Source organism: Sarcophilus harrisii, chromosome 5 (assembly GCF_902635505.1).
Source record: "Sarcophilus harrisii chromosome 5, mSarHar1.11, whole genome shotgun sequence".
Lineage (NCBI taxonomy): Eukaryota > Metazoa > Chordata > Mammalia > Dasyuromorphia > Dasyuridae > Sarcophilus > Sarcophilus harrisii.
The window spans coordinates 91,827,267-91,850,582 of record NC_045430.1 but is presented as its reverse complement, the minus strand read 5'-3'; the positions used below and the strand labels follow the sequence as shown (position 1 = coordinate 91,850,582).

Genomic DNA, 23,316 nt, shown 5'->3' with positions numbered 1-23,316 from the left:
AGTTAAGTTCAAACTATAACCCCATTTTATAGATAAGGAGATTGAGGATGAGAAAATTTTAAGTGGCTGGCATAGAGTTAATTTTAAAAAGCATATTCATTCATTTATCAGGTGCTTTGTTGGGAATACACTTTTGTTGGGAATTCACTTTTCTAAAAGAGAAAATGTGGTACTTTGGGCTAAGAAAGGTACCCAAAAAATATACAGAGCAGATGGAAGATGAGCTCTTTGGGGAAGGCACGAGCAGGTGAACAGGAAAGCCTTCAATAAGAGGATGGGATCTAAGATGAATTTTTTTTTTTTTTTTTTTTTTTTTTTTTTTAATAGCCTTTTATTTACAGGATATATGCATGGGTAACTTTACAGCATTAACAATTGCCAAACCTCTTGTTCCAATTTTTCACCTCTTACCCCCCCACCCCCTCCTAGATGGCAGGATGACCAGTAGATGTTAAATATATTAAAATATAAATTAGATACACAATAAGTATACATGACCAAAACGTTATTTTGCTGTACAAAAAGAATCAGACTCTGAAATATTGTACAATTAGCTTGAAGGAAATCAAAAATGCAGGTGTGCATAAATATAGGGATTGGGAATTCAATGTAATGGTTTTTAGTCATCTCCCAGAGTTCTTTTTCTGGGCATAGCTGGTTCAGTCTAAGATGAATCTTGAAGGAGGTTGGGAAAATTAACTCAGGGTTGAGGTAGAATAGTTTATACAAAGGTAAAGAAATGAGAAGATGGACTGTTGTGTTTGAGGAGGTGGGCCAGTGTGGCCAGTGTAGCCAATAAGTGTTGGAGGAAGGGTCTTAACCATTCCTGACTGAGTCCAGCATTCTATCTGTTATACTACAATGTAGTATCCCCATTTGAATTGGGAGTCTGTTGTCCTTGTTCATTTATTTCAGTTGTGGCTGCGTCTTCATGACTCCATTTGGGCTTTTCTTGGCACAAAGATACTGGCATAGTTTGCTATTTATTTATCCAGCTCCTTTTACAGATGGGGAAACTAAGGCAAACAGGGTGAAGTCACTTGGTCACAGTATCTGAAATCAGATTTTTCAAGTTAGGTCTCCCTGTCTTTAGGCCCAGCACCACCCTGTTGCCTCCATGTATCTGTAGCTAGGGACTATGTGAAGGCGGTAGGGTGGATAGAGTGAGAGACCTGGAGATGGAACAGACCTGTGTTAAGGACCAGGCCTAAGTAAAGGGGCAGGTCAATTCTCCGAGAGCCTCCACAGCTGTGAATCATGACACTTGAAGCAGTTGCAAATCAGCCTTCACAGATGTTCCTTGTGGATTGGGAATGAAATATAGATTGGAGGCAGAGGGAAAAGGAGAGAGGTCAGAGAACATAACGGCTTCTCAGTCTCCTTGTATCATTATCATCAATCAACATCCTCTCACGTGAAGAGGTCCGTTCTACAGGTCTGAGTTAGACAACAGACCCGAGTTCAAATTTTGCCTCAAGCAATCGTCAATTGTGTGATCCTGGACAAGTCGTTGTACAATAATCATAACATCTATTTGCCAGGGTTGTTGAGAGGATTCAAAGATTTTATATTTGTAAAGCACTTGGCTAACTTTGAAGCATTGTATAAATGTTAGTTATATATAAAACTTAGAGGCAATTTTCAAAAACTTTATGCTTACCTAGAAGGTCTTAGAAATATATAATCAAGACATTCTCCAGATAATTTGAGGTTCAAAAATTTTTTATTTTAGTAAAATATTCTGATCTAAATTACCAGAATTATTTTCTTGGTTCAGTTTAATTCAGTAAGCATTAAACCCTCTAACCACTAAGCATCTATTTCGCAGTGTTGAGATACAAGATAATAACTGTAAAGTGCTTGGAACACAGTGCCAGGAGTGGAGGGAGTCTCATATAAATATTAGTACTTGTTATTATTCATTATGTGTCAGGCACAGTGGTGGGTGCTGGAGAAAGCACAAACCAAAACCAAAAATTTGAGAGATACAACAGGCTCACAAATGAATATAGATAAGTTACATACAAATGAATGAAAAGTCTTTTTGAGAAGAGAATATGATGACTCGGGGGTGAGAGAAGATCTCATGCATGTTACGCCGCAGTTCTTGTATTGTCCTGACTCGGTTTCCCCAATTATCCTGACCCAGTCCTGCCTTGGTTTCCCTGCTTCCCAGTTCTGCAAAACCTCCTCTCCCTCTTTATCAGAATATTTGATAAGGATAAAAGATGTTATGTTTTAGAATATCAGAATGCCTCTCTCCATCCCAAGCTATTGGAATGTCAGATACTGTCTTATCAAGATGCCTCTGCCCATGTCCAGGGTGCCTCCCCAGGATGCCATTCTTGGAGACGATAGTCTCATTCAGCCCTGGGACCAAACATGGATCCATTGGTCCTGGTATATCTACTAGGGAATGTAGATGCTCTTCTGGGCAAGGCTGTATTGTCCTCATCATTAAATATGAAATACTCTCTAATCTCCATCTTGCTCAGTTTCTCCAACATTACATTTTGGAGGCTTCCCACCGAGATGTTAGAAAATGATCAGGATTAGAGAATAGAGACATTCGGGTCTCTGAGGCTTGAAGGTGGCTGGAGATCTGAATTCTTGGCCTGGAGAAGCTGGGGTCCCTCTGGATTTTTTTTTTCCAGAGCCTCTGGGGAAAGAGAGCAGTTTCCAGCCACAAATGTGCCTGAAGATAGACACCCCCATTTTGGCCATTGGAGAGTAAGTCTGTCTTTGAGTACCTTTTGGGGTGCCATCTCTTATGGACACCTGTTCTGTATGCTAGCAATCTGGATTCCCAGAATTATGAAATGCTGACGGGCATGAATTCTGGGAGTAGGGTCCTCTGGACGCAGGGAACCCTACCTGGGTTTCTAAGACACATCTGGTTCTGTGTGCCAGTTGGCACAACTCTGGGCATTCCAGAGTATAAATCTGGGTGTCTTTTTTTTAAGACACCGTCTGGCAAAACAAAACAAAACAAAACAAAAAACAAACCATTTCGAGGGAGCTGATAACTTCCCTCAGGGCTAGTCTAAAATTTCTAGATAGCCCCTGGTCTGTGTTAAATGTTTTGTTTTATGTTGTGTGAGGGATAGAAATCCTATCCAAAAATGATTACTCAGAGACCTCTCGAAGTAAAAAGCAGAGAAGTTGTTTATTTAATTAATTCTCATGAGAATGAGCAATTCCATCCTGATGAGGGAAAGAGAGAGAGCTCACTGTAGAAGGGCTAAAGAAGGGGATAAGGTATACAGTTTTTATCGGATTTAGATACAAAGGATTACAGTATGAGTTGGAGAACATTAAGAGATAGGTGCCTCCCCACCCCTTAATTGGATGTTATTCGTGCCAAAAACAGCAGATTCCTAGTTCTGGGAGGAACCATACATTAGGCAACTAATTGGCCAGATGTTGGTAACTTGAACAGTGATAAATGTCATCATTCTAGGTTAACCTACATATGTCTAAAATCTAAGTATATATTGGCTACCACTCAACATACTCACACAGGTCACAGCTAGAGAAACTAAAAATACAGAAGAGGAAGTTAAATGTCCTTGGAAGTTCAGCTGCTGAAAGTTCTTCACCTTATCTTTACTACATACAGCTGCTGGAAGTTCTTCAACTACACACACACACAGTTGTAATTGCTCAGTCAATGTCTGTGTGTACTGTTTGTCTTGTTGGTTCAGAGCTCTGCTAAATTAAGAAATTTGGGAATTAGTTAAAATTTACTGGTGATTTTAAACTTAAAAAAAAAACCTGGCACTCAGGCAGTTTAAATTTAGGGGTGGCTTGAATGGAGCTACCCTAGATAAGGCCTCTGGAGAACAAAAGGAGTTTATGCGGAAAATAATTTTACTGTTGCCTTTGCAGGCTAGATTTGGTATCTTTGAATGTAAGACCTTAAGAACTTGTTAGGGTGAAGTTTGGTTAACTTATTGAAAGGGGTCACGTGTCTCCAATTAAGGTCTGACTATTCTAAAAGCTTCAACACCCACACCCCCAATCCATTAAAGGTTGGGTGGGGTAGGGATCTTTTGTCTTAAAGTCACCCCCACTGCTCTCTGCTACTTCAGATACAACCCCTTCCCTAGTCCCTGCCTCTTGGAAGGTGGAGTGGGGGGGAAGGGTGGCCACGTGGCATTCCCCTCCCCCCCACCCCCCACTCCACCCGCACACAAAGTGTGCTCCAGCCTTTTTCTGCAGAGGCTTGACTTTGGCAAAAGATTTCAAGAGATAGGCCGGATCTATAATTTGGTAACGCTGTTTCTAAAGATTTAAAGGATATTTTAAAGAATCTTTCAGATTCTTTTCTGTAGAACTGGGTATTCTGTATAAGTTTAATTGATTGTATCCTGAGGTTATGCCCATCATTTAAAGGGCTTCTGAAAATAATAGTTTTTCCTTATCCTTTTGAAAATGTTTCTGTTAAATATGAAAGCTAACTTGTGAACTTACTGAAACCAATTTATTACTGTTATCAATATGAGATTATGGTATTTCTGAAAGTTTAATATTTTTTAAGAACCTCTTGAATTCTTTTATATGATATTAGGATGTTCTGTATAGGATAATCTAAGTTCTAATTGATTGTATTAGGTCATCCTAAGGTCATTTACAAAGCCTCTGAAAATAATATATTTTTGTTTGTCCTTTTGAAAATATTTCTGTTATGGACACTGTAATTTGGAATATTTGTCTATGTATTGGATATTTTTAAAAAGCAAACTGGTTTGTATGTATGATGTTCACTTATGGGAACATCTGCCTAGCTATGAAAGAAGTGAAGTTACTGAGACAAATTCTTACTGTCATAAATATATGGTTATAGTAAATATCTGTTGAGGATATGTCTGAAACTTGGTTAATATAATTTGTTATTAGAAGTAAAATTCTTTGGACTTATAATTAATGCTATTTGGGAGTTTTAAAACTCTACGCTCTGACAGTTAGTGGGACAATTATCTAGAGTAAAAATGAATTAAAACTATTTTATCCTGTTTTGCTAAAAGTTAAGTTTTAACTGCTTATGTTATGGTTGTGTCCCTGCCTTTTTTTCTACTGTAACTAATTTTTATGATCAGAGCAATGGTCAATAGAAATTGTTAATGCAATTCAATTATGTCATACCTTGCTATTTCTAATCTGGTTATAAGTCATACCTGGTTATATGTAATCATTATATCTTAAATACTTGGCAAATGAGTATTTACCCTGGCCATCTATCTGTTACTGACAGATATTTGTGTCTGTGGATATTCAGGTTTTTAAAGGTTTCTAAATGATGAGAGAGCAAAAGCCTAACTGCTATTTTATCTATTAGGAAGCTGCTGGCCAATTCATACTGGCCTCTTCACTTTTTGTATCGGTCTGCTCTAACCTCTGCTCTAGATTTTGGTCAATTTACAGGTATTGACTTGCTTCTGGATGGGCCCATCAGGCAGCACGGCCACACCCTCTCTGGACTCCTCAGCAAAAAGGAGTTTTTCAAGATCACTGCTCCTGATGTAATTTGGACTGATATTGGGGAGTGGGAAAGTGGTTGAATTATTGTTAAAATTTTAACTGTATCACTGTTTAAGATTTGTTAAAACTGGGATTTGTTACAACTGTTTAACTATTGCTGTGTGTTTTGAGGGAGTTTTAGGAAACATACTGTATTACAGGAATTTTGATTCACTCTTGGGATTTATATATGGAATAGTCATTTTTCTTAGGCACTTCTGCCTTGTCCCCTATTTCATTAGTTCAGATTGAATTGGAAATTATTTAACTCCTTGCTTAAAATTTACTGGACTATGATTTGCTGGTTATGTTTTAACTTTAAATTCCCTTATTCTGCTGGAATTGCCCTGGCAGACTCAGTTTTGGGGATTATTCTTTAGAAACAACTAGTAATCAGACACCTGTCCTGGGACTGGCAGTCTCTGATCTGTTTCTCCACTCCTGTTACCCCAGTTCCTTAATTAGTATTTCAGCATTTTGATATCAGGACTCTAATAGTTTGGGGTTGCCTGCGTTGGTTTAACTGCATAATTTGCTCAGAAATCTGTCTCCTAGTAGCAGTGCCTGTTCTATCAGAGGGGACAGGTAGAGTTACTCCAGGCCCCACTTTTTCCCTCTTTTGGAGTCCCTGAAAGACTTGGGGCACCCTCTTAGGGCCACAGAACTGTCTTGAGCACCGCTACTCGGCAGAGACTAAGTTTAATGCACAAATGACCACAGACCTCAAACTGAACATCTCTGGCTGAGATCCTCCCCAATTGCAGAGGACCTGAACAGGGAGGCCTGTGTGTCTCCCTAAATGAGGAATGCTGTTTGACGCTAATAATTCTGGGGTTGTCGGGGAGAAACTGGTCCTTGCCATAAGTCCTTACATTTTTCTAGTTTTAGTTTGATTTATTTGCTTTACATAGGGTTGGTCAAAATCATGGTGCTAAGACCTTTTGGAGGAAGATAATTCAATGATTTGAATATTTAGAAGAGAAAGTGGAATGTTGTGCCATTCTCTTATTGTCCTGACTCAATTTCCCCAATTATCCTGACCTAGTCCTGGCTCGGTTTCCCTACTTCTCAGTTCTGCAAAACCTCCCCTCCCTCTTTCTCGGAATACTTGATAAGGATAAAAGATCTTATGTTTTATAATATCAGAATGCTCTCCATTCCAAGCTATTGGAATGTCAGATACTGTCTTATCAAAATGCCTCTCCCCATGTCCAGGGTGCCTCCCCAGGATGCCATGTCATCCCCTCTCCCTAGGCTCACTCCACCTTGTCAGTCCCGTTCAGCTCTCAGCACCCTGACTGCACCCCTACCTCCCTCTCCTCCTGTGTCTGAGCCACGTGTATATATGTCATGGAGAACTCTGATTGTTTGCTGGATTCTTGGAGACCATAGTCTCATTCAGCCCTGGGACCAAACATGGACCCATTGGTCCCAGTATATCTCTTCATTTAATAAACTATTAAATACTCTCTAATCTCTATCTTGTTCAGTTTTTCCGGCATTACATGCAGAAGATGGCACTTGGAGTTTTGAAGGAAGCCAGAGACCCTGAAAAGGAAGGTAAAGGAGGGATGCATTCCAGATTCAGAGGTGAGAGATGTTCACCTCTTGCTTTAGATTTGGGGATTTCAGGATCATGATCCTAGAGTTGGAAAGTCCTTAGGGAGTCATATCACCCAACATTCTCACCGTATAGATATGGAAACTGAGCATTGGGGAGCTTAAGCTTTCAACAAGCTCAAATTTTAACCCCACCTTCTTGAGCCAGTGGCTGACTTCTGTTCTCCAACCTGAGGGTAAAAGAGTTCTTGTTTCTCTTTCTTGTTAGTATAGTTACCTCCCCCAATCCCTTTTCCCTTTAAAAATGGGAATTTGCCTTTGTTGAAATGCTTTATTTCAGCCAAACTCCCCCACACTGCTTCCTGTTTCATGGTAAAAAGCAGGAACAGGGCACATATGGAAGTGCCCAGCAAGGAAAAACCCAAACCCAAACAGACAAAAATGCCATCACAGAACAGCCACAAATCATAAACACTAAAAGGGAAGTCGGGTGGGAATGAAAGTAGGAAACTTGTTTTTTTTTTTTTTGTTTGTTTGTTTGTTTGTTTTTTTAGGTAAAAGGTCAGGGGCTGCAGGGAGCGTAAGGGTAGGACAGGGAGGAGCCGAGCTTTGACTCAGCCCTTAAAAGCCTTGCTCCCTGGGTAAAAAATCTGGGCCAGCTGCCCATAACTGATTTGATTTGAGCCAAGTTGCTCTGACACAGCCTGTCCTTTTTCCTCGGTAGCTTTTTGGATCTGATTGTAATAACTGGAGAGCTGGGTCCTGAATTCTTCAGAAAACAGCTTGCGCTTTTTCCTTCTGGACTCATGGCGTTCGTGGTCCCCATTTTCCAGCTGGCCATCTCTGTCGCTGTATTTCCCATCTTCCTTCTCCACTTCTTGGGCCTGTGGAACTGGATATGCAAAAAGCTCTTTCCTTTCTTCATGGTGCAGTTCACTAAAAGCTACAATAAGGAGATGTCATCCAAGAAGCAGGAGCTCTTTAGCAACCTGCCCAACTTTGCAGAATCCTCGGGAAAGCTGGCCTTGATGGAGGTTGGCTGTGGCACTGGAGCCAACTTTAAATTCTATCCTCCTGGCTGCACGATCACCTGTGTCGATCCCAATCCCAACTTTGAGAAGTTCCTGATTCAAAGCATTGCTGAATGCCGGCACCTCCAGTTTGAACGCTTCCTAGTGGCTTCAGGGGAAGACATGCATCAAATAGCAGACAACTCCATGGATGTGGTGGTTTGCACTCTGGTCCTGTGCTCTGTACAGAATCAAGAGAAATTCCTCAAAGAGGTGCATCGAGTACTGAGGCCGGTGAGTCATAGTGAGGGTACCACAAGGGCCCTTGTCAGCATAGCTACCTGATGCAGCCTAGGACCCTTCTAAAAATCCAGGATAAAAATTAGTCCACTAGCTCACAGCAAGGCCCCTTTCTTTTACCCACTCACAATAAAGAAAAACAACTGGTTATATCAAAGCATTGTGGGTGGCCAAAATCCCCTTTGTTCTTTGGATCGCATCAAGGTCTTTGCCTCCTCACTATATCCTCTTCAGTGTTTTGGTTTTTTCCCCAAATCTGGAAGAGACAAGTAAAATAGCTTGTCTGGTATTACATAGGTATGTGGTGGCAAAGTCAGAGTGCAAAACAATGCTCCTGACTCCCCCATGGCCATAGTCTGCTTCCTTGATAACGTGAAGCAGGGTGCTGGCTTGAATTATCAGAATGACTGTGGCTGAGTAGTCTTGCCCAGGAAACTGAAAAACTTATTATTTTCTGATGAAATTACAATATTACAACACAGATATAGTGGCTCTGAAATGCCAGAAAATGATTCTATCACAATTATCAAAAGCCTCCTGTAGATAGAAAGCTGCATATGAAATCTGTCCTGGAAAGTCTCCTAGTGATTTCAAGCAATACAACATTTGCTCTAAGAAAATGTTTGAAAATGATTGGAGTCTTTCCATTATTACTATTGTATTAATATTTTATGATGGCTCTAGAACTTAAATATTAACATCAAAGAAGAGAGAAATTTAGGCATAAATTTATTGAACTAAAACGCACTACTCAGTTGGCATCTCTCCAGCCATAGCTAAGAAAACAGAATACATTTGGGATAGCTCAGGTTAGATAAATCAATCAATCAAGCTTATTTTTGTCTCAGCTGTCTCTCTGGTAAAGTTAAGAAACATTATAGAAATGGAATCTTCTTCATAAATCCTTGGATTAAATGAATGAATAATTGACATATTATAATAAATTCTTGGAAGACTTTTCAGGAGCTTAAGTTCTTGAATTTAATGAGTAATTAATATGTAATAAATTCTTAGAAGATATTTCATGAAAATATTAGTACATAGTAAAGCTATAACTAAAGTAGCACAATTGAGTCTTTGCCCAGGATACCCAACTTGAAGTCTGCTAGATTGAGAGTATGTTCACCGAATTCTTTGTCTACTAGAAACATGGAAAAATACTAGAGCTTAGCACTGAATTAGGAAAAATAATTGGTTAAAATAGGAAGCTATTCAGTGGCTGTCTAAGTGAGCTCACCCTTGCTATGTCCTCCTGACCCCCAACTAAGGTCTTATTCTCAGTGTGGTATAATTCCCAAGTTTCAGATAATCAGTCCAGGACACCTGAAAAATTATATTTAGTAAATTGTCATTGCCTGTGACTACTTTAGAGCAAGGATTCCAGGAAGTTATCAAGGTCTAAGGCTACAACTGGTGTTTTACTGCAGACCCAGAATCAGGTCTGGTCCCCTTATTTGTCCTCCAGGGAATAGTAGGGGTTCTTAATCTGGAGAGGTCTGTGATTTTTTTTTTTTTTTTTTTTTAATTTTGAAGGCTATATTTAATAATTTATTTCCTTTATAATTTTACGTATTTAAAAATATTATTTTGAGAAGGAATTCTTGAGCTTCATCAGAAGGACAAAGATGTCCACACCACCAAAACAGTTAAGAACTAGATAAGCCAAACCCTAATTCTTTGTATTACTCCTTACAAAAGCGGATTTTGCCTTCCTCCCAAAGGTGAAAATGTTTTAAAAAGGTGAAGCAGGGGAGAGTCTGGAAGCCATCTATCTTCCTCAAATATAAAAAATACCCACACTTATTTATACCAAACATTCTTCAAATTTTCATTTGGGTCCTTGGAGTGTCACAAGATTGTTTATAGCTCTTCTGCTCAATGGATTTCCATTCTGGCTGGCAGCTTAAGGTGAATCCTTGGGGGGAATAGACAGGAGGGGTGGGGGAGGAAGTTGAAAGATCACCTAAAAGCTTCTCATAGGTACAATGTATCCAAGACTACCTTGTTTCCTCTTCAACAAATAATTACTTGTGAGTTAGTTTGTGGATGAAGGGAAAGCTGGAAAAGATGAATGAACTTTGTGACTTTCCATGGTCTAAAATATCTGAAATTATTTCATTTTTTAGGGAGGTGCTTTTTATTTCATGGAGCATGTGGCAGCTGAACCATCCACCTGGAATTTCTTCTGGCAACAGGTTCTCCAGCCAACATGGCATCTACTGTTTGATGGTTGCAACTTAACCAGAGAGACCTGGAAAGCCCTGGAACAGGCCAGCTTTTCCAAGCTAAACCTCCAGCATCTGCAGGCACCCCTCTCCTGGAAGATAGTCCGACCTCATATCCTCGGCTATGCCATGAAATAATTGGATGGGCAGAGTGGTGGTTCTGGGAGTAGTGTCCTCTTCTTTTAAAACTAAATATAAAAACATTGTGGTAATGGGGAAGGGGGGAAGAAGGGAGATTGTTCTTTGTCTCACACTGAAAGGAGGGGAAATTAGAATGGGGAAAGGTCCTGATCTTCTGGGAAAATATGAAAAAATGCAACCCAGATCTCAGCTATCCAAAATGACTGGGAAATATTTATTATGGAATACCAAAATCTCAAAATCACATTCTATTCAGCACTTTTGACTTTTCCAACAATATAACATCCTACTCTAGTTGTTAATAGAGCTAGGTTGAATTGGATTCTACACCCTGCCTTCCCCACCCACTCCCTTGTTGCTAATAATGTCTGGATTTTGGCAATAAAAAGGAGGGGAAGAAGCAAAGTTGATAATCTACGAAACGGAACATGGAAGTCCTTACTAATTGAATCTATGACATATAACATTCCCACAGAGATGAGCAGGATTCAACTGCAGGACTTTTTGAGACTGGTACCCCAAGTACCACAGTTCATTTTGCTCAGATCGGTCTTTTCCCTCTCTCAAGTTCCATAGGCTGTTATTTGTACACATGTTTAACACTGGCCACAGCTTATTCTGAGTATATATAAATACAAAGTTGTTGTATCCTGTGAGATAAAATCCCCTATATTTAAATCCAATTATTCCTAATAATAATACCCTAAGCCCCAGATCATAAATGCTTAAATACTGAGACAAGAGGAGGTAGCAGCATATAGTAAAAAGAGGTCTGGATTTGGAGCTGATGGAACCAGGTTTGAATCTTGGAACTGTGTGACTGAGCAAATCCCTGAGCCTCTCTGGGACTTATCTGTAAAATGAGTAGGTTGGACCTGGATGACCTTTAAAATCTAATAAAAATGATTGATAAATATAATTTTCTTAACTCTCATAACAATCCTCGTTTTACAAGTGAGGTTCAAAAAAAAAAATCAGGGACATTATCCCCTTCTATTGTACATAACAGCTACAGCTGTTACATCCTGATCCAGAGCTGGGAGGCTCGTTTTGAATTTCCTCCTCCATTTCCAGGGTACAGTTCTTGAACAGTTATATAACCAATTCAAGTTATATAATTTAACCAACATACACACATATATGGATGTAAGTGGACAAACATAATTTGGGTGTAAGTTTTAGACATACATGTGTGTATACATGCTTTATATATACATATGTGTTTTATACACACATATGTATATATATATATATATGTGTGTATATATATATATATAGTTTACATCCAAGTTATATGAGTTTATTCAACTGATAAAAAAGCAGAACCAAGATTGTAACCTCAGGGCCTCAGACTCCATCCAACTCGTGTATTCTTCCTACTGTTTCCCTTAGAAGGGCAAACATTTTTCTACTCCAGCCATAGCCAAATGCATTCATTAGGATTATTAATACCCAAGTTATTCTAATTGCTAAGAAAACAAGAGAACCTAATTACTCATCTATTAGTGAGTCTGGTTATTCTTTAATATGTTTTGGCTTCTTGGTTTTAGTATTTACCATTCATGTGCAATAACTTTGCACAGAATAGGGGATGAGCCCTAAAAATCAAAGTTGTAGATAGTGTAGTCTAGATAAACTCAATTAATAGGTGAACCCCACACAGCTCTTCACCATTTAACTCTGGGCAGGAGTATTTCTTTGTTCCAAGTGACTTGTACAATAACTGCTATGAGAAGCCGGTTGATTTCCCTGAGTACTTTGGAATTAGATGTAAATTGTTCTATCTTTGAAAAATTTCATGGGTTTGGTATTATGGTGTGTTTACTTACATGTATTGTAATAAGTTTGGTATTTGTCTCTAGAGGACTTTGCAAAGGCAACTTTTTTTTAATCAATAAAGAAATTTCTATTCTTTTTTTGGAAAGCAAATTAAATGAGATGTAACTTATTAAATTTTTTGATATTTTGTCATTTTTCTTCATATTTCAAAGAAGTAATAATTTTGAAATATTATGCTTATCTGTGTATGAACTTACAATAGATCTTAAAAGAATCTTAAAGATAATATACAGTACCCTCATTTAAAAATTTATAATTATCCGTTTAACATGAAAATATAGAAAGGACTTGTAATTTAGTCAGAATGGTTAAGCTTCTGGTATGGAAACTGCCTTATCCAAACAGATGGCAATCAATATACAACTTAATAAGTACACAGAAGTTAAATGGTTTACCCATTTGCAACATGGCCAATATGAAAATGTTTTGCATGACTACATATGTATAAACTTTTGGAGTAGGGAGAGCCCAGAGGGAGATAAAGAATTTGAACTCAAATTGTTAAAAAAAAAAAAAAAATGTTAAAAATTTTTGTTTACATGTTAATTGAAAAAAAAAATAAAATGAAAATTAAATGAAAAAAGTTGTTTCCCCAGAATCACATAGCTAGTAAGTACCAGAGGTACTTTGAAACCAGATCTTATTCCAAGTAAGTCCCTCAGGTTCTGAGACTGGGCTGATTCTATTACAATTTACATTTTAATAATTACAATTTAATGATCATCAACAAAATCAACTAAACATACAAAACAAAATAAAATCTTACATAAACATTTAGCAATATAGAACTATTTAAATAGACAAAAAATGTTTGTAGTCTTCTTCCAAATTCATACGGTTCTACTATTTTTGAGGGTTTGTGTGTGTATATGGAATAGATACCAAGGCATGATAGAAGGCTAGTCTTAGAATGTATGTGTATAGAATAAATACCAAGGTGTAGTGGATAGAGGGCTAGCTCTCTTTTTATTTTTAGAAATAAAAGGTCTTGTAGGCTCAAAGCCTACCTCTGAGACTCACTCAAGTCACAACTTCCCTTATGCCTCATGTAACTTAAGACTGAATTAATAGATGAGTTGCATTGATGAAAAGAGGGAATCTCGTACATTGATGAAATCACAGACTAGGTCACTAAATCATACATGAATAATTACTGTAGTTAATTTATATAAAGTGCTAATTCTGCTGATCTTTTTATTTATAAACTTTCCATATTTCTTATATTCATATTTACCATTTTTATACCATTATATTTAATTCTATCAATATGCCATGATTTATTCAGCCATTCTCAAACTGTACATATAAGTTGTCCCCACATTTTATTCACAATTACAAATAAAACAGCTATATATACTTTTGTACAGATAATGCCTGTTTTTGTTTTTTTGTTTTCAGGATATTTGGGTCAAATAAATGATAGAATCAGTTTTATGACTCTTCAAATAGTGTTACATTGTTCTCCAAAGAGTTTACACAGCAATGACAGAGTAACAATGCTTTTTTTCTCCATGGTACTGCAAACATTGAACTTTATCTTTTTTCTTCCAGTTTTACATTTCTAGTAGTATTTTTAAATCATCTTAATTAACATTTCTCTGATCATTAAGAGAACCTGAACAACTTAGATACAGCATTTCATGGGTCAAACTTCATTTTACAGATGAAGTGAAGAAATTGAGAACCAAAGAGATGAGATACCTTTTGTTCCAGGTCCTGTAATAAATTACAGGTTAAGGTCATGGACATAGTGGTGTGGGGTAGATGGGCTGGATTGACAATGATAGAGTGACAAAGACACTAGGAATTTCTGAATGGAGAAATGGAGCTTGAATTTTTCGTTTCCTATAAGAAACTCATAATTTAGTCAGTTGTTTGTTTGTTGTTGTTTTTTTTTTGCAGAAAAATTAAATTATTACAAAGCAAGGAGAAAGAGGGACATTACCCCCTTCTGTTGTACATAACAGCTACAGCTGTTACATCCTGATCCAGAGCTGGGAGGCTCATTTTGAATTTCCTCCTCCATTTCCAGAGCACAGTTCTTGAAGTTCTCACAAGAACCCATACTCCCTCCCTAAAGCATGGAATTTTAAACATTTTTTGCCAATACCCAGTACTGTCTGATAAGTTTGTTCTAGTGAGAATTCCAATTCTCTCAGAGTGAGAACTCTGACCTTGGAAGACAAATACTATTAAAATTCAGAGTTCTGAAAACGTCTATCACTATGACATATGATAACATGTAACAACTATGTGCTGTAAATGATAAGGAAAAAGTATTATCCCCATTTCTGAAATGAAGAAATGAGGTCCTTAAGAGCTCAGTCACATAGTGTTCAGCTTCAGGATCCTTTTGTTCTTCCAGGTGAATTTTACTATTTTTTCCAGCTCCATTTTTTATGATTTTTGGTAGTTTGGTATTGCACTGAATAAATAAATTAATTTAGGTAGAGCTGTCATTTTTATTAGACTCAGACTCCCCATGAGTAATTAAATTTTTTTCAGTTTAGATCTGTGTGTGAAAACTGTTTTGTAATTATATTGTGAAGTCCTGGCTTTGTCTTGGCAGGGAGACTTTCAAATATTAAAATATTATCTGTGGTTATTTTAAATGGGGTTTCTCCTTCTGACAGTGGCAGTACAAAGAGTTGTGGGAATCCCCTCTGGTCCTGACCAGGGACCAGAGGGACGCAGGTCCAATGTGAAAGAATTCACAAACCCGAAATCTGAATGTGGTAAGAAAAGGGATTTTTTTGTTTGGCACTGAGATGCCAGCTTTGCTAGGAAGACAGATTTCTTAGTGACAAGGTCCTGTCAGAGAAATAGAGGTTATCACTGAGAAGAGGGTATCTTCACAGCAGGCAAGAGTCCTGGTAGGCAATTGTGCCAAGAGGAGAGGTCCCTTGGCAAAGCATAATTCTACTTCAGATTTCTGTAAAGATTTGGGGTTTAAAATGGTCATTTTATAAAAAGTCTGAGGATAGTGCTTCCATTGAATGAGATTCCTTCAATGTTGTCACTGCCCCCAAACTTAGATTTCCAGCTGAATGAGACCACTTAAGTTGGAGCTAAGTAGGGACTAGTCCTGGGCTAATCTTAATGAAACCACTTAACAGTCCTGAAGGGTGAGTCTCTGTCAGAGGAGAGTTTCAGAGCTCACCCCAAAAGTCAAGGAGGACAGTTTTAGGGTTCACCTCCATCACTTTTATCTCTTCCTGTTGCTCTTTGTTGGTAATATATAGAAATGCTGATGATTTATGTGAATTTATTTTATGTCCAAGAATTTTACTGAAGTTGTTAATTATTTCAACTACTTTCGTTTATTATAGTTATTTGTTGGAATCCTTACAAAGTGTTAACTCATTAGAGTTGATAGAGACAATAATTCTCTAATTTAGCATGGTTCAGTATGATTGATCTGATCCTTACAAGGAGATGTTATGGGCCAGAACTTGAAACAAGGTACTAAGTGGAACTGATAGAAACAATGCTTGTGTTCACACCTTTAGAGAGCTCATATAAGCAAGAAGCTCTCAGGGGCAGAGAACACTCTGGGACAGACACAGGAGGACTCTGGGAGGAAGCCCACAAGCCCACTCTTGGAGGCACAGCCAGATTCATTGACTTCATCTCACACCACCGTGGTGGCTGGCCTCCTGCACTTCCCCCACTGAGACCAAGGCTGGTCTGAAAGGCTCTCCAGAAAGCTGCCCAGCTCCAGGCAAGCAGACAAGAGATTCATTCCATTTTCCACCTTTGTGCTGGCTGGAGGCTGAAGGACAAACCTTTGGATTTGGAGACATTCCGAGGGAACTCTTGGAACCAAGCAGGGAGATAGGCCACCAAGAAAACCAACTGGGCTATTTTGGAGGAAGCAATAAAAGATCTGAACTTTTAACACCTGGCTGCCTTTGGGGTGATTACTGATCTGAACTGACACCAAGGCTGCCTCCAGAAAACCTCCCTAAGAAACCTGCTCCCAGAGAGAATGATTATATTATACAAAAGAAGAGAACACCATAGTTATTGTTGTTTATTCTCTAGAATTCTCCAAGTATATTGTCATGTCATCTGCAAAAAGTGGTATGACATACCTCAGAGATATGGTGGCTTCAGTTCCAGATTACCGTAATACAGTTGCCATGGGTGAACTCTGAAACTGTGTCCCCTTTAATCTGGAAAAACCGTGTCCCCTTTGATCTGTAAAAGAAGGCAGATTCGAGGCCCCAGACTCCAGAGAGTCTGGGAGAAAGCATATTTTCCAGACAAACCTTTTCCTTTTTCATTCAATTGGAAATTCGGACAAATCACGCTCCATTGATCTTTTGGGTAGCCGGATCCCCATTTAGGAAAAAAAAATTCTGAAAAAAAGCCTTCAAAGTGACTTTCAATCAATTGGGAGATCCTGGTCTGATAATCAGTTCAAACTGTCCCCCAAGATCTGTTCATAAAATAGGTTTCTATTAGTTCATTAAGAGAGCTGTCCTCTATGAGAGCTTCTTAGTGAAAAATAAAACTTCCTTTTTGCCACAGACTTTGGGGTTCATGAATTCTTTTGCATTTGGACCTGTGTCTCTGACCAGAGGGGATTCCCACAACTCTCTGCACTGCCACTAATTGCATCAGAAGGAGAAACCCCATTTAAAATAACTGCACAATATGAAGTATTTGAAAGTATCCCTGACAAGACTAAGCCAGGAATTACACAGTTTTCACACAAATGAAATCAGATCTAAACAACTTCAAGCAGAGGGGATTTCTCCCCCTTCCCACACAGCATCATTTGGTGGCCTGATATGGGGATCCCTGAGAGCCTGGTAAGCCCCCCCCCCTTTTCTGGTAGTCCGTTCTATAGTGAAAGTAGCCTAACTCCAGGAAAATTTTTGGATTGTCTGGGGCTCCATGTCCAGCAGAATTCTCTGTCCAGGGATGCTCGGCCAGAAAATTCCTGTGACTTGACAAAAAGCCCCCTTAATCGGGGAAAGTTTTTGTCATATCTTTCTCTCTAGGGACACCTAAAGAGAACTAAAAGCTATAGAATTGGAAAAGCTTGGGTCTTGTAGCAAAAATGGGACAGTTTACTTCCTTTATTCCTAAAGATTCTCCTTTAAACTGTCTCTTAAAAAACAGACAAATTCGGCTTGAAGGATCTCAAGATCAAAAATCTCATTTACTTTTTCGATGCTGCCTAGCCTTAAGAGATTGAAGTTCCTTCTGTTCAGGCCTTCATGGCTTTGTCTCAGGACCCTAAAATAAGACAAAAGTGCAGAATGTTGCTGGTCAGGTTTAATGCAGGGGAACTGGAGGTAGACACCGACCTTTTAGATGACCCTCTCCTTTTCACTCCTTTAGGGGCACAAGAAGTTTCTGCTCCCTATTGAAGTCCTTATCAGGAGGCCTGCAAATCCCTCCAAAACCACCCCTTTATCAAAAACAGGACCTTAGGTCCCACAATATCCGATTCCCCTCCCAAGCCAGATTCTGGGGTCGCCCAGCCCCAACTCCTAAGTCCTCACACAAGAAGTGGGAGCCCTTTTTCTTCAACCTGATCCCTCCCACCCATCCCCCATGCCTCAATCCTTCTCATACCTAGAGTAGAGCTCCCCTTTCTCCTCCCCAAGCGCCTGATTCAGCCACAGCTTCTACTCAGGACCCTGATTTAGGACCTCTTCTAAACTTTGCCCATTGAGGGAAGTTGCCAACCCTCGGGGAAAAACGCTTAGAGTGCAGATGCCCTTTTCAATGTGACCTTTCCCAAATTAAGGAGAAACTGGGCAGGTTCTCTGAGGACCCCACCAAGTATACTGAGAGGGGTTTAAAGCCATTGCCCTCTGATTTGATCTTTCCTGGGGAAATATTAATATCATTATCTCCTCCTGTTGTATCCTAGAGGAGAAAAAGAGAATCTGGGATCTGGCCAAGAAGTTTGGGGATGACATGGCTGCCTCCTCCTCTTCTGGTGGATACCCCCCCTCCCCGGGGCTATTTATACCAGTCTCAGATCCCGGGTGGAACTACCAGGAGGGGAGAAGAGACAGAAAAAGAAGGGACCACCTCTTAACCTGCCTCACTGAAGGCATGAAGAGGGGAACTAAGAAGCAGGTTAATTATGACAAACTTAGGGAGATCACCCAAGCAGCTGAGGAAAACCCTGCCCTTTTTAGGGCGGCCTTGCAGGGGCCTGCACTCTGAACCCCACTTCTCCAAACGGGATCACTGTCCTTGGCATTCATTTTATTAACCTATCAGCCCCAGACAAATGAAGGAAACTGCAGAAGTTAACCTTGGGACTCCAAACTCCCATGACAACAGTCATGTTATACCAAAGTTCCCTTTTAATGAGGTGACCAGTTCCTCCAATTGTCCTATTTCGTAATTTTGCCTTAGGTTATAACCGTTCCCTCTTAATGTTTGAGATAAAGGTTTTATAAACATTCCTTCATGTTTGACAAGATAAAGGTTTATCCATTTCAGATGTCATTAGAATATCAGTAATGTCATTGTTCTTGTTATTCCATAAAAGGGTTTCTCTCCATTTAATAAATTATTGAATTGGTCTCTAGTCTCTGTCTTGCTCAGTTTCTTTGGCATTACAATTAGAAGTGGCTTTTGCAGTTTTTAATAAGGACTGAACTGCAGCAGAGGAGAAATACTGCAGGGCCAGAGCAAGAAACAAGGAGCAGGCCCACCTCTTGGTTGCTGCTATTTTTTAAATACACAGTAGTTTGTGCTACAGGTATAATGGGCAGGGACACTGAGCATGCAACTGCCCTCAGAAAAAAAAACAAACCCTGGCCCTTGTAAGGAAGGGCCCTGGAAGAGGGATTGCCCAGAGAGGGGTAGAGCTGCTGCCCAAGCCTTGGGTCTTCCAGGACCGGGAGTGCTGGGGCCCGAGGTTCGGCCAGACCCCCCCTTACTCCATCACCATTGGACGGGCAGGTAAGGCCATTGAATTTCTTTTTGATATGGGAGCCTCTCGGTTTTGCTCTGGCACTCTGATCCCACTTGCCCCTCCTCCTATAAAGTAATGGGAATTGAAGGGAAACAAGAACTCTTTGAAGACTTTCCCGCTGCTTTGCCAGCTCAGTTGACCTATTGTTTGCGCATTCCTTTCTAATAGCCTCCTCCTGTCCAGCTCCCTTATTGGGGCAGGATTTAATGGTGAAATTGGGGACCCAATTCTCCCTTCTCAGACCTCCCGAGAGTGATTTTTTTGTACTCCTTTCAAAACCCTCCCATATTCCCTATGAAATCTGGGAGGAAATAGATTGTTCTGTGAGGGATGAGGGAATCCCCCGGGGGGCCACATATGCTACCCCAGGACTAATTAAGCTGCAAGATCCTAGTGTATTTCCTCATAAACATCAATATCCACTTAAACCTGAGACCAGGGGAGAGTTTCAAGCTCCGATTGAGAAATTTCTTAAGTTTAAGCTTCTGGTTCCCTGTGAGTCTCCTTGAACACTCCAATTCTTTCTGCTGGGAAACCGAATGGGGAGTTCCACATGTGCAGGATCTCAGGGCAATTAATGAAGCCTCATTCCGATCCATCCCATCGTGCCTAATCCTTACACACTCAGATTCCACGAGACACAAAGAGGTTTCCCACCCTGGGTCTTAAAGATGACTTCTTTTGCATAACTCTGCATAAAGACTCGAAATTTCTCTTTGTTTTTTGGATGAAGCCAGGGGAGCTTCCCCTCCAATTAACTTGGACGGTTCTGCCTCAGAGCTACCAAGGTAGCCTCCCCATATTTGGACAGGCACTGGCTAAAGATTTAAGGGAATTGGAGCTGCTTAACAACAGTCTCATCCAACATGTGAATGATATTTTACTCTGCAGTCCCACCAGAGAAGAGTCCCTAAATACAGCCATGAAAACTCTAAATTTCCCAGCCTTGGTTTACAGATGAGCTGAGCTTTCTTGAAAATAAGGAAAGGCAGGTTATTCTGTGGTGATTCTTAATAGCATCCTGGAGGGTAAACCACTGCCCCCTGGGACTTCTGCCCAGAAGGGCTGAGCTCATACCTCTAACCAGAGCTTTAGAACTGGGGAAGGGAAAGAGAGTGAGTATTTATACTGACTCTAAATATGCTTTTCATATTTTGCAAGCTCATGGGGCTGTATGGAGAGAGAGGGGTCCGTTGAGAACAAAGAATTCTCCCATTAAACACGCAAGAGAAATTCTGCATCTGCTGCAAGCTGTCCACGAACCCAGGGAGGTTTCAGTCATATTTTGCAAAGGACATCAGAAGGGGAGATTCGATTCAGGCTAAGGGGAAACAGGCTTGCAGATCCAGCTGCCCATGCTGCTGCCCGTTTACCCCTGACCATGGCACCTTTACTCCCCCAGCTCTCTTGCAGAAGAAAGGGGGTTACATGCTTTCTGGCTGGTTTCAAACACCCTCAGACCACCTCTTAATTCCAGAGGCAAGTCAGTGGAAACTGATCTTTGGCCTCCATCAGGCTACACACCTGGGGAGAAATCCTCTTTAGTCCCTGGTGAAAGGCATTCTCACTGGTCACAAGCTGAGAGATACAACCAAACAGGTTTTCCCAGGCCTGCCCCATTTGTGTCCAACCTCCCCCTCCCCTGAAGCCAGTTCAGAGAAGGGGCACTATCCTGGTGAGGATTGGCAAATAAACCGGCAAACCCCTTGTAGAGGTTTCTCATCTGCTTCTAGTCTTTGTTGACACCTTTACTAATTGAATAGAAGCTTTTCCTTCCAGGACTGAGAAGGCTCAGGAGGTATCAAAATACATGCTGGAAGAGATCATTCCTCGTTTTGGCCCGAGACAGTGGCCCTCCCTTTACTTCTCAGGTAACCAAAGCACTTAAGCTCACTTACCACCTCCACTCTGCCTGGTGTCCTCAGGCCTCTGGGAAGGTGGAGAAAATGAACCACACCCTCTCGAGAGGACTGAGTGAAGAACCTCCCATTAAGAGTACAAACTGCACCTCAGGGGAACATTAAGCTGAACCCGGTTGAACTTCTGTATGGAAGGCCCTTTTTACCTCTGACATTCTTGTGAATCCAGAACAGCACCAGGTTACTCAGTTTGCCACCCAGCTTGGGACAGGGCAGAAGGCCCTTTCTGAATACGCAAACGAGCATCTCCCTAAACCTACAGATGCTCATACTCAGATTGCCTCCCCTGTAAATCCTGGGGCCATGGTGTACTTGGAAAAAACCTGGAAGCCTCAGAGGTTTGACCCTCTGGGTATAAAGTGGAAAGGCCCATACAAGGTCATTCTGACTACACCAATGTCAGTAAAACTGGAAGGGTTCCCCAGCTGGACTCATATTTCTAAGATTAAAAATGCTGCTTCTGTTACCCTCCGTCAGATGCCTCAAAGTATTTCTATGAATCCATAGAGGACCTGAAGTTTTTCTTCACAAGAACCCTGAAAAAACTCTGGAGGAAGAAGGGTGAAAATATCTATTTTTTTTTACTCATATTCGGCCCCTGCATTTTTAAACTGCTTGTGAGACTTGTCTCCTCTAGGCTTCAAGCTGAAAATTTTCAACTGCTCCTGCAGCCTATACATCATGGGATGCCTGATTGGGAGACATAACACCCCTTAGATGCCGCAGCTGCTGTTTTCAGATCTCACACCTTCCTTCCTGGCTTGAAACCCCTCCATTCCCGCCTCCCCGCCAGTGAATTTAGGGACAACTCTACAACCCTTGCCAGCTAGAAACAGCTACTGAAGATGAAACCTTTGCCCCTTTACTCCAAATGAATTTGGGAGTTAACTGCTTGAAGGGGGAGAAATGACTTGGGTGAACTCTGAAATTGTGTCCCCTTTGATCTGTAAAAGAAGGGAGATTTGAGGACCCAGACTCTGTTTTTCCAGACAAACCTTTTCCTAAGATAAGCAGCATCATTGAATTGGAAATCTTGGGCAAATCACCCCCAGTTGATCTTTTGGGTAGCTTGATTCCCATTAAGGAAACTCTAAATTCTGAAAAAAAAAAAAAAGCCTTCAGAGTGATTTTCATTCAATTGGGAGATCCTGGTCTGATAATCAGCTCAAACTGCCCACCAAGATCTGCTCATAAAAAAGGTTTTGTTACCTCATTCCTTGCGAAACTCCTCATTAAGAGATTTGTCCACTAAGAGAGCTTCTTAGTGAAAAATAAAATTTCCTTTTTGCCACAGACTTTGGGGTTCACAAATTCTTTTGCATTTAGACTTACCTTTCTCCAAGCAGAGGTGGTCTCTCCCCCTTCCCACACAGCATCACAGTGAATATTAAAATAAAGCAACTCACACACATTTTTTGTTTTTCCAGTGCAGTTAAAAGTTATGTTTATCCTATACTGTTAAGTTTGCGAGTATTATGTTTTTTAAGTACATATCTTAATTAAAAATAGTTTATTGCTAAAAAAAAAAAAATGCCAACCAATATCTGAACCTTCAAGTAAGTCATAATCTTTTTGTTTTGTCTTGCCTCAGTGTTGACCATTGCTGACTGAACAAGGTGATAGCTGCTGAAGGTTGGGGTAACTGTGTCAATTTCTTAAAATAAGATATCAATGAAGTTTGCCACATTGGTTAACTCTTTTATGAAAGATTTCTCTGTAGCACATGAAGTTATTTGATAGCATTTGATCCAAAGTGGAACTTAGAAAATTGGAATCAATCCTCTCAAACTATGTCCCTGCTTTGTTGACCAAGTTTATGTAATATTCTTCAGTTTTTTTAGTTTGAAGAC

The 23,316-nt window shown here is 40.0% G+C and overlaps 1 protein-coding gene across 3 annotated transcripts in view; it reads left to right on the top strand.

The window, feature by feature from the left end:
* The window catches only part of METTL7A (methyltransferase like 7A), a 46,765-nt gene extending 32,802 nt beyond the window's left edge, over window positions 1-13,963 (top strand). The window contains exons 1-4 of one of the 3 annotated variants that reach the window (XM_031937894.1): window positions 4,197-4,272; window positions 7,011-7,110; window positions 7,805-8,384; window positions 10,517-13,963. In XM_031937894.1, coding sequence (XP_031793754.1) covers window positions 7,887-8,384; window positions 10,517-10,753 — 735 coding nt within the window. In that variant the 5' untranslated portion in view covers window positions 4,197-4,272; window positions 7,011-7,110; window positions 7,805-7,886 and the 3' untranslated portion in view covers window positions 10,754-13,963. Of the gene's footprint in view, window positions 1-4,196; window positions 4,273-7,010; window positions 7,111-7,657; window positions 8,385-10,516 lie in introns of those variants that run through there. The other 2 variants (XM_031937895.1, XM_031937896.1) reach the window with 2 other exon arrangements.
* Window positions 13,964-23,316: the final 9,353 nt, after the last annotated feature.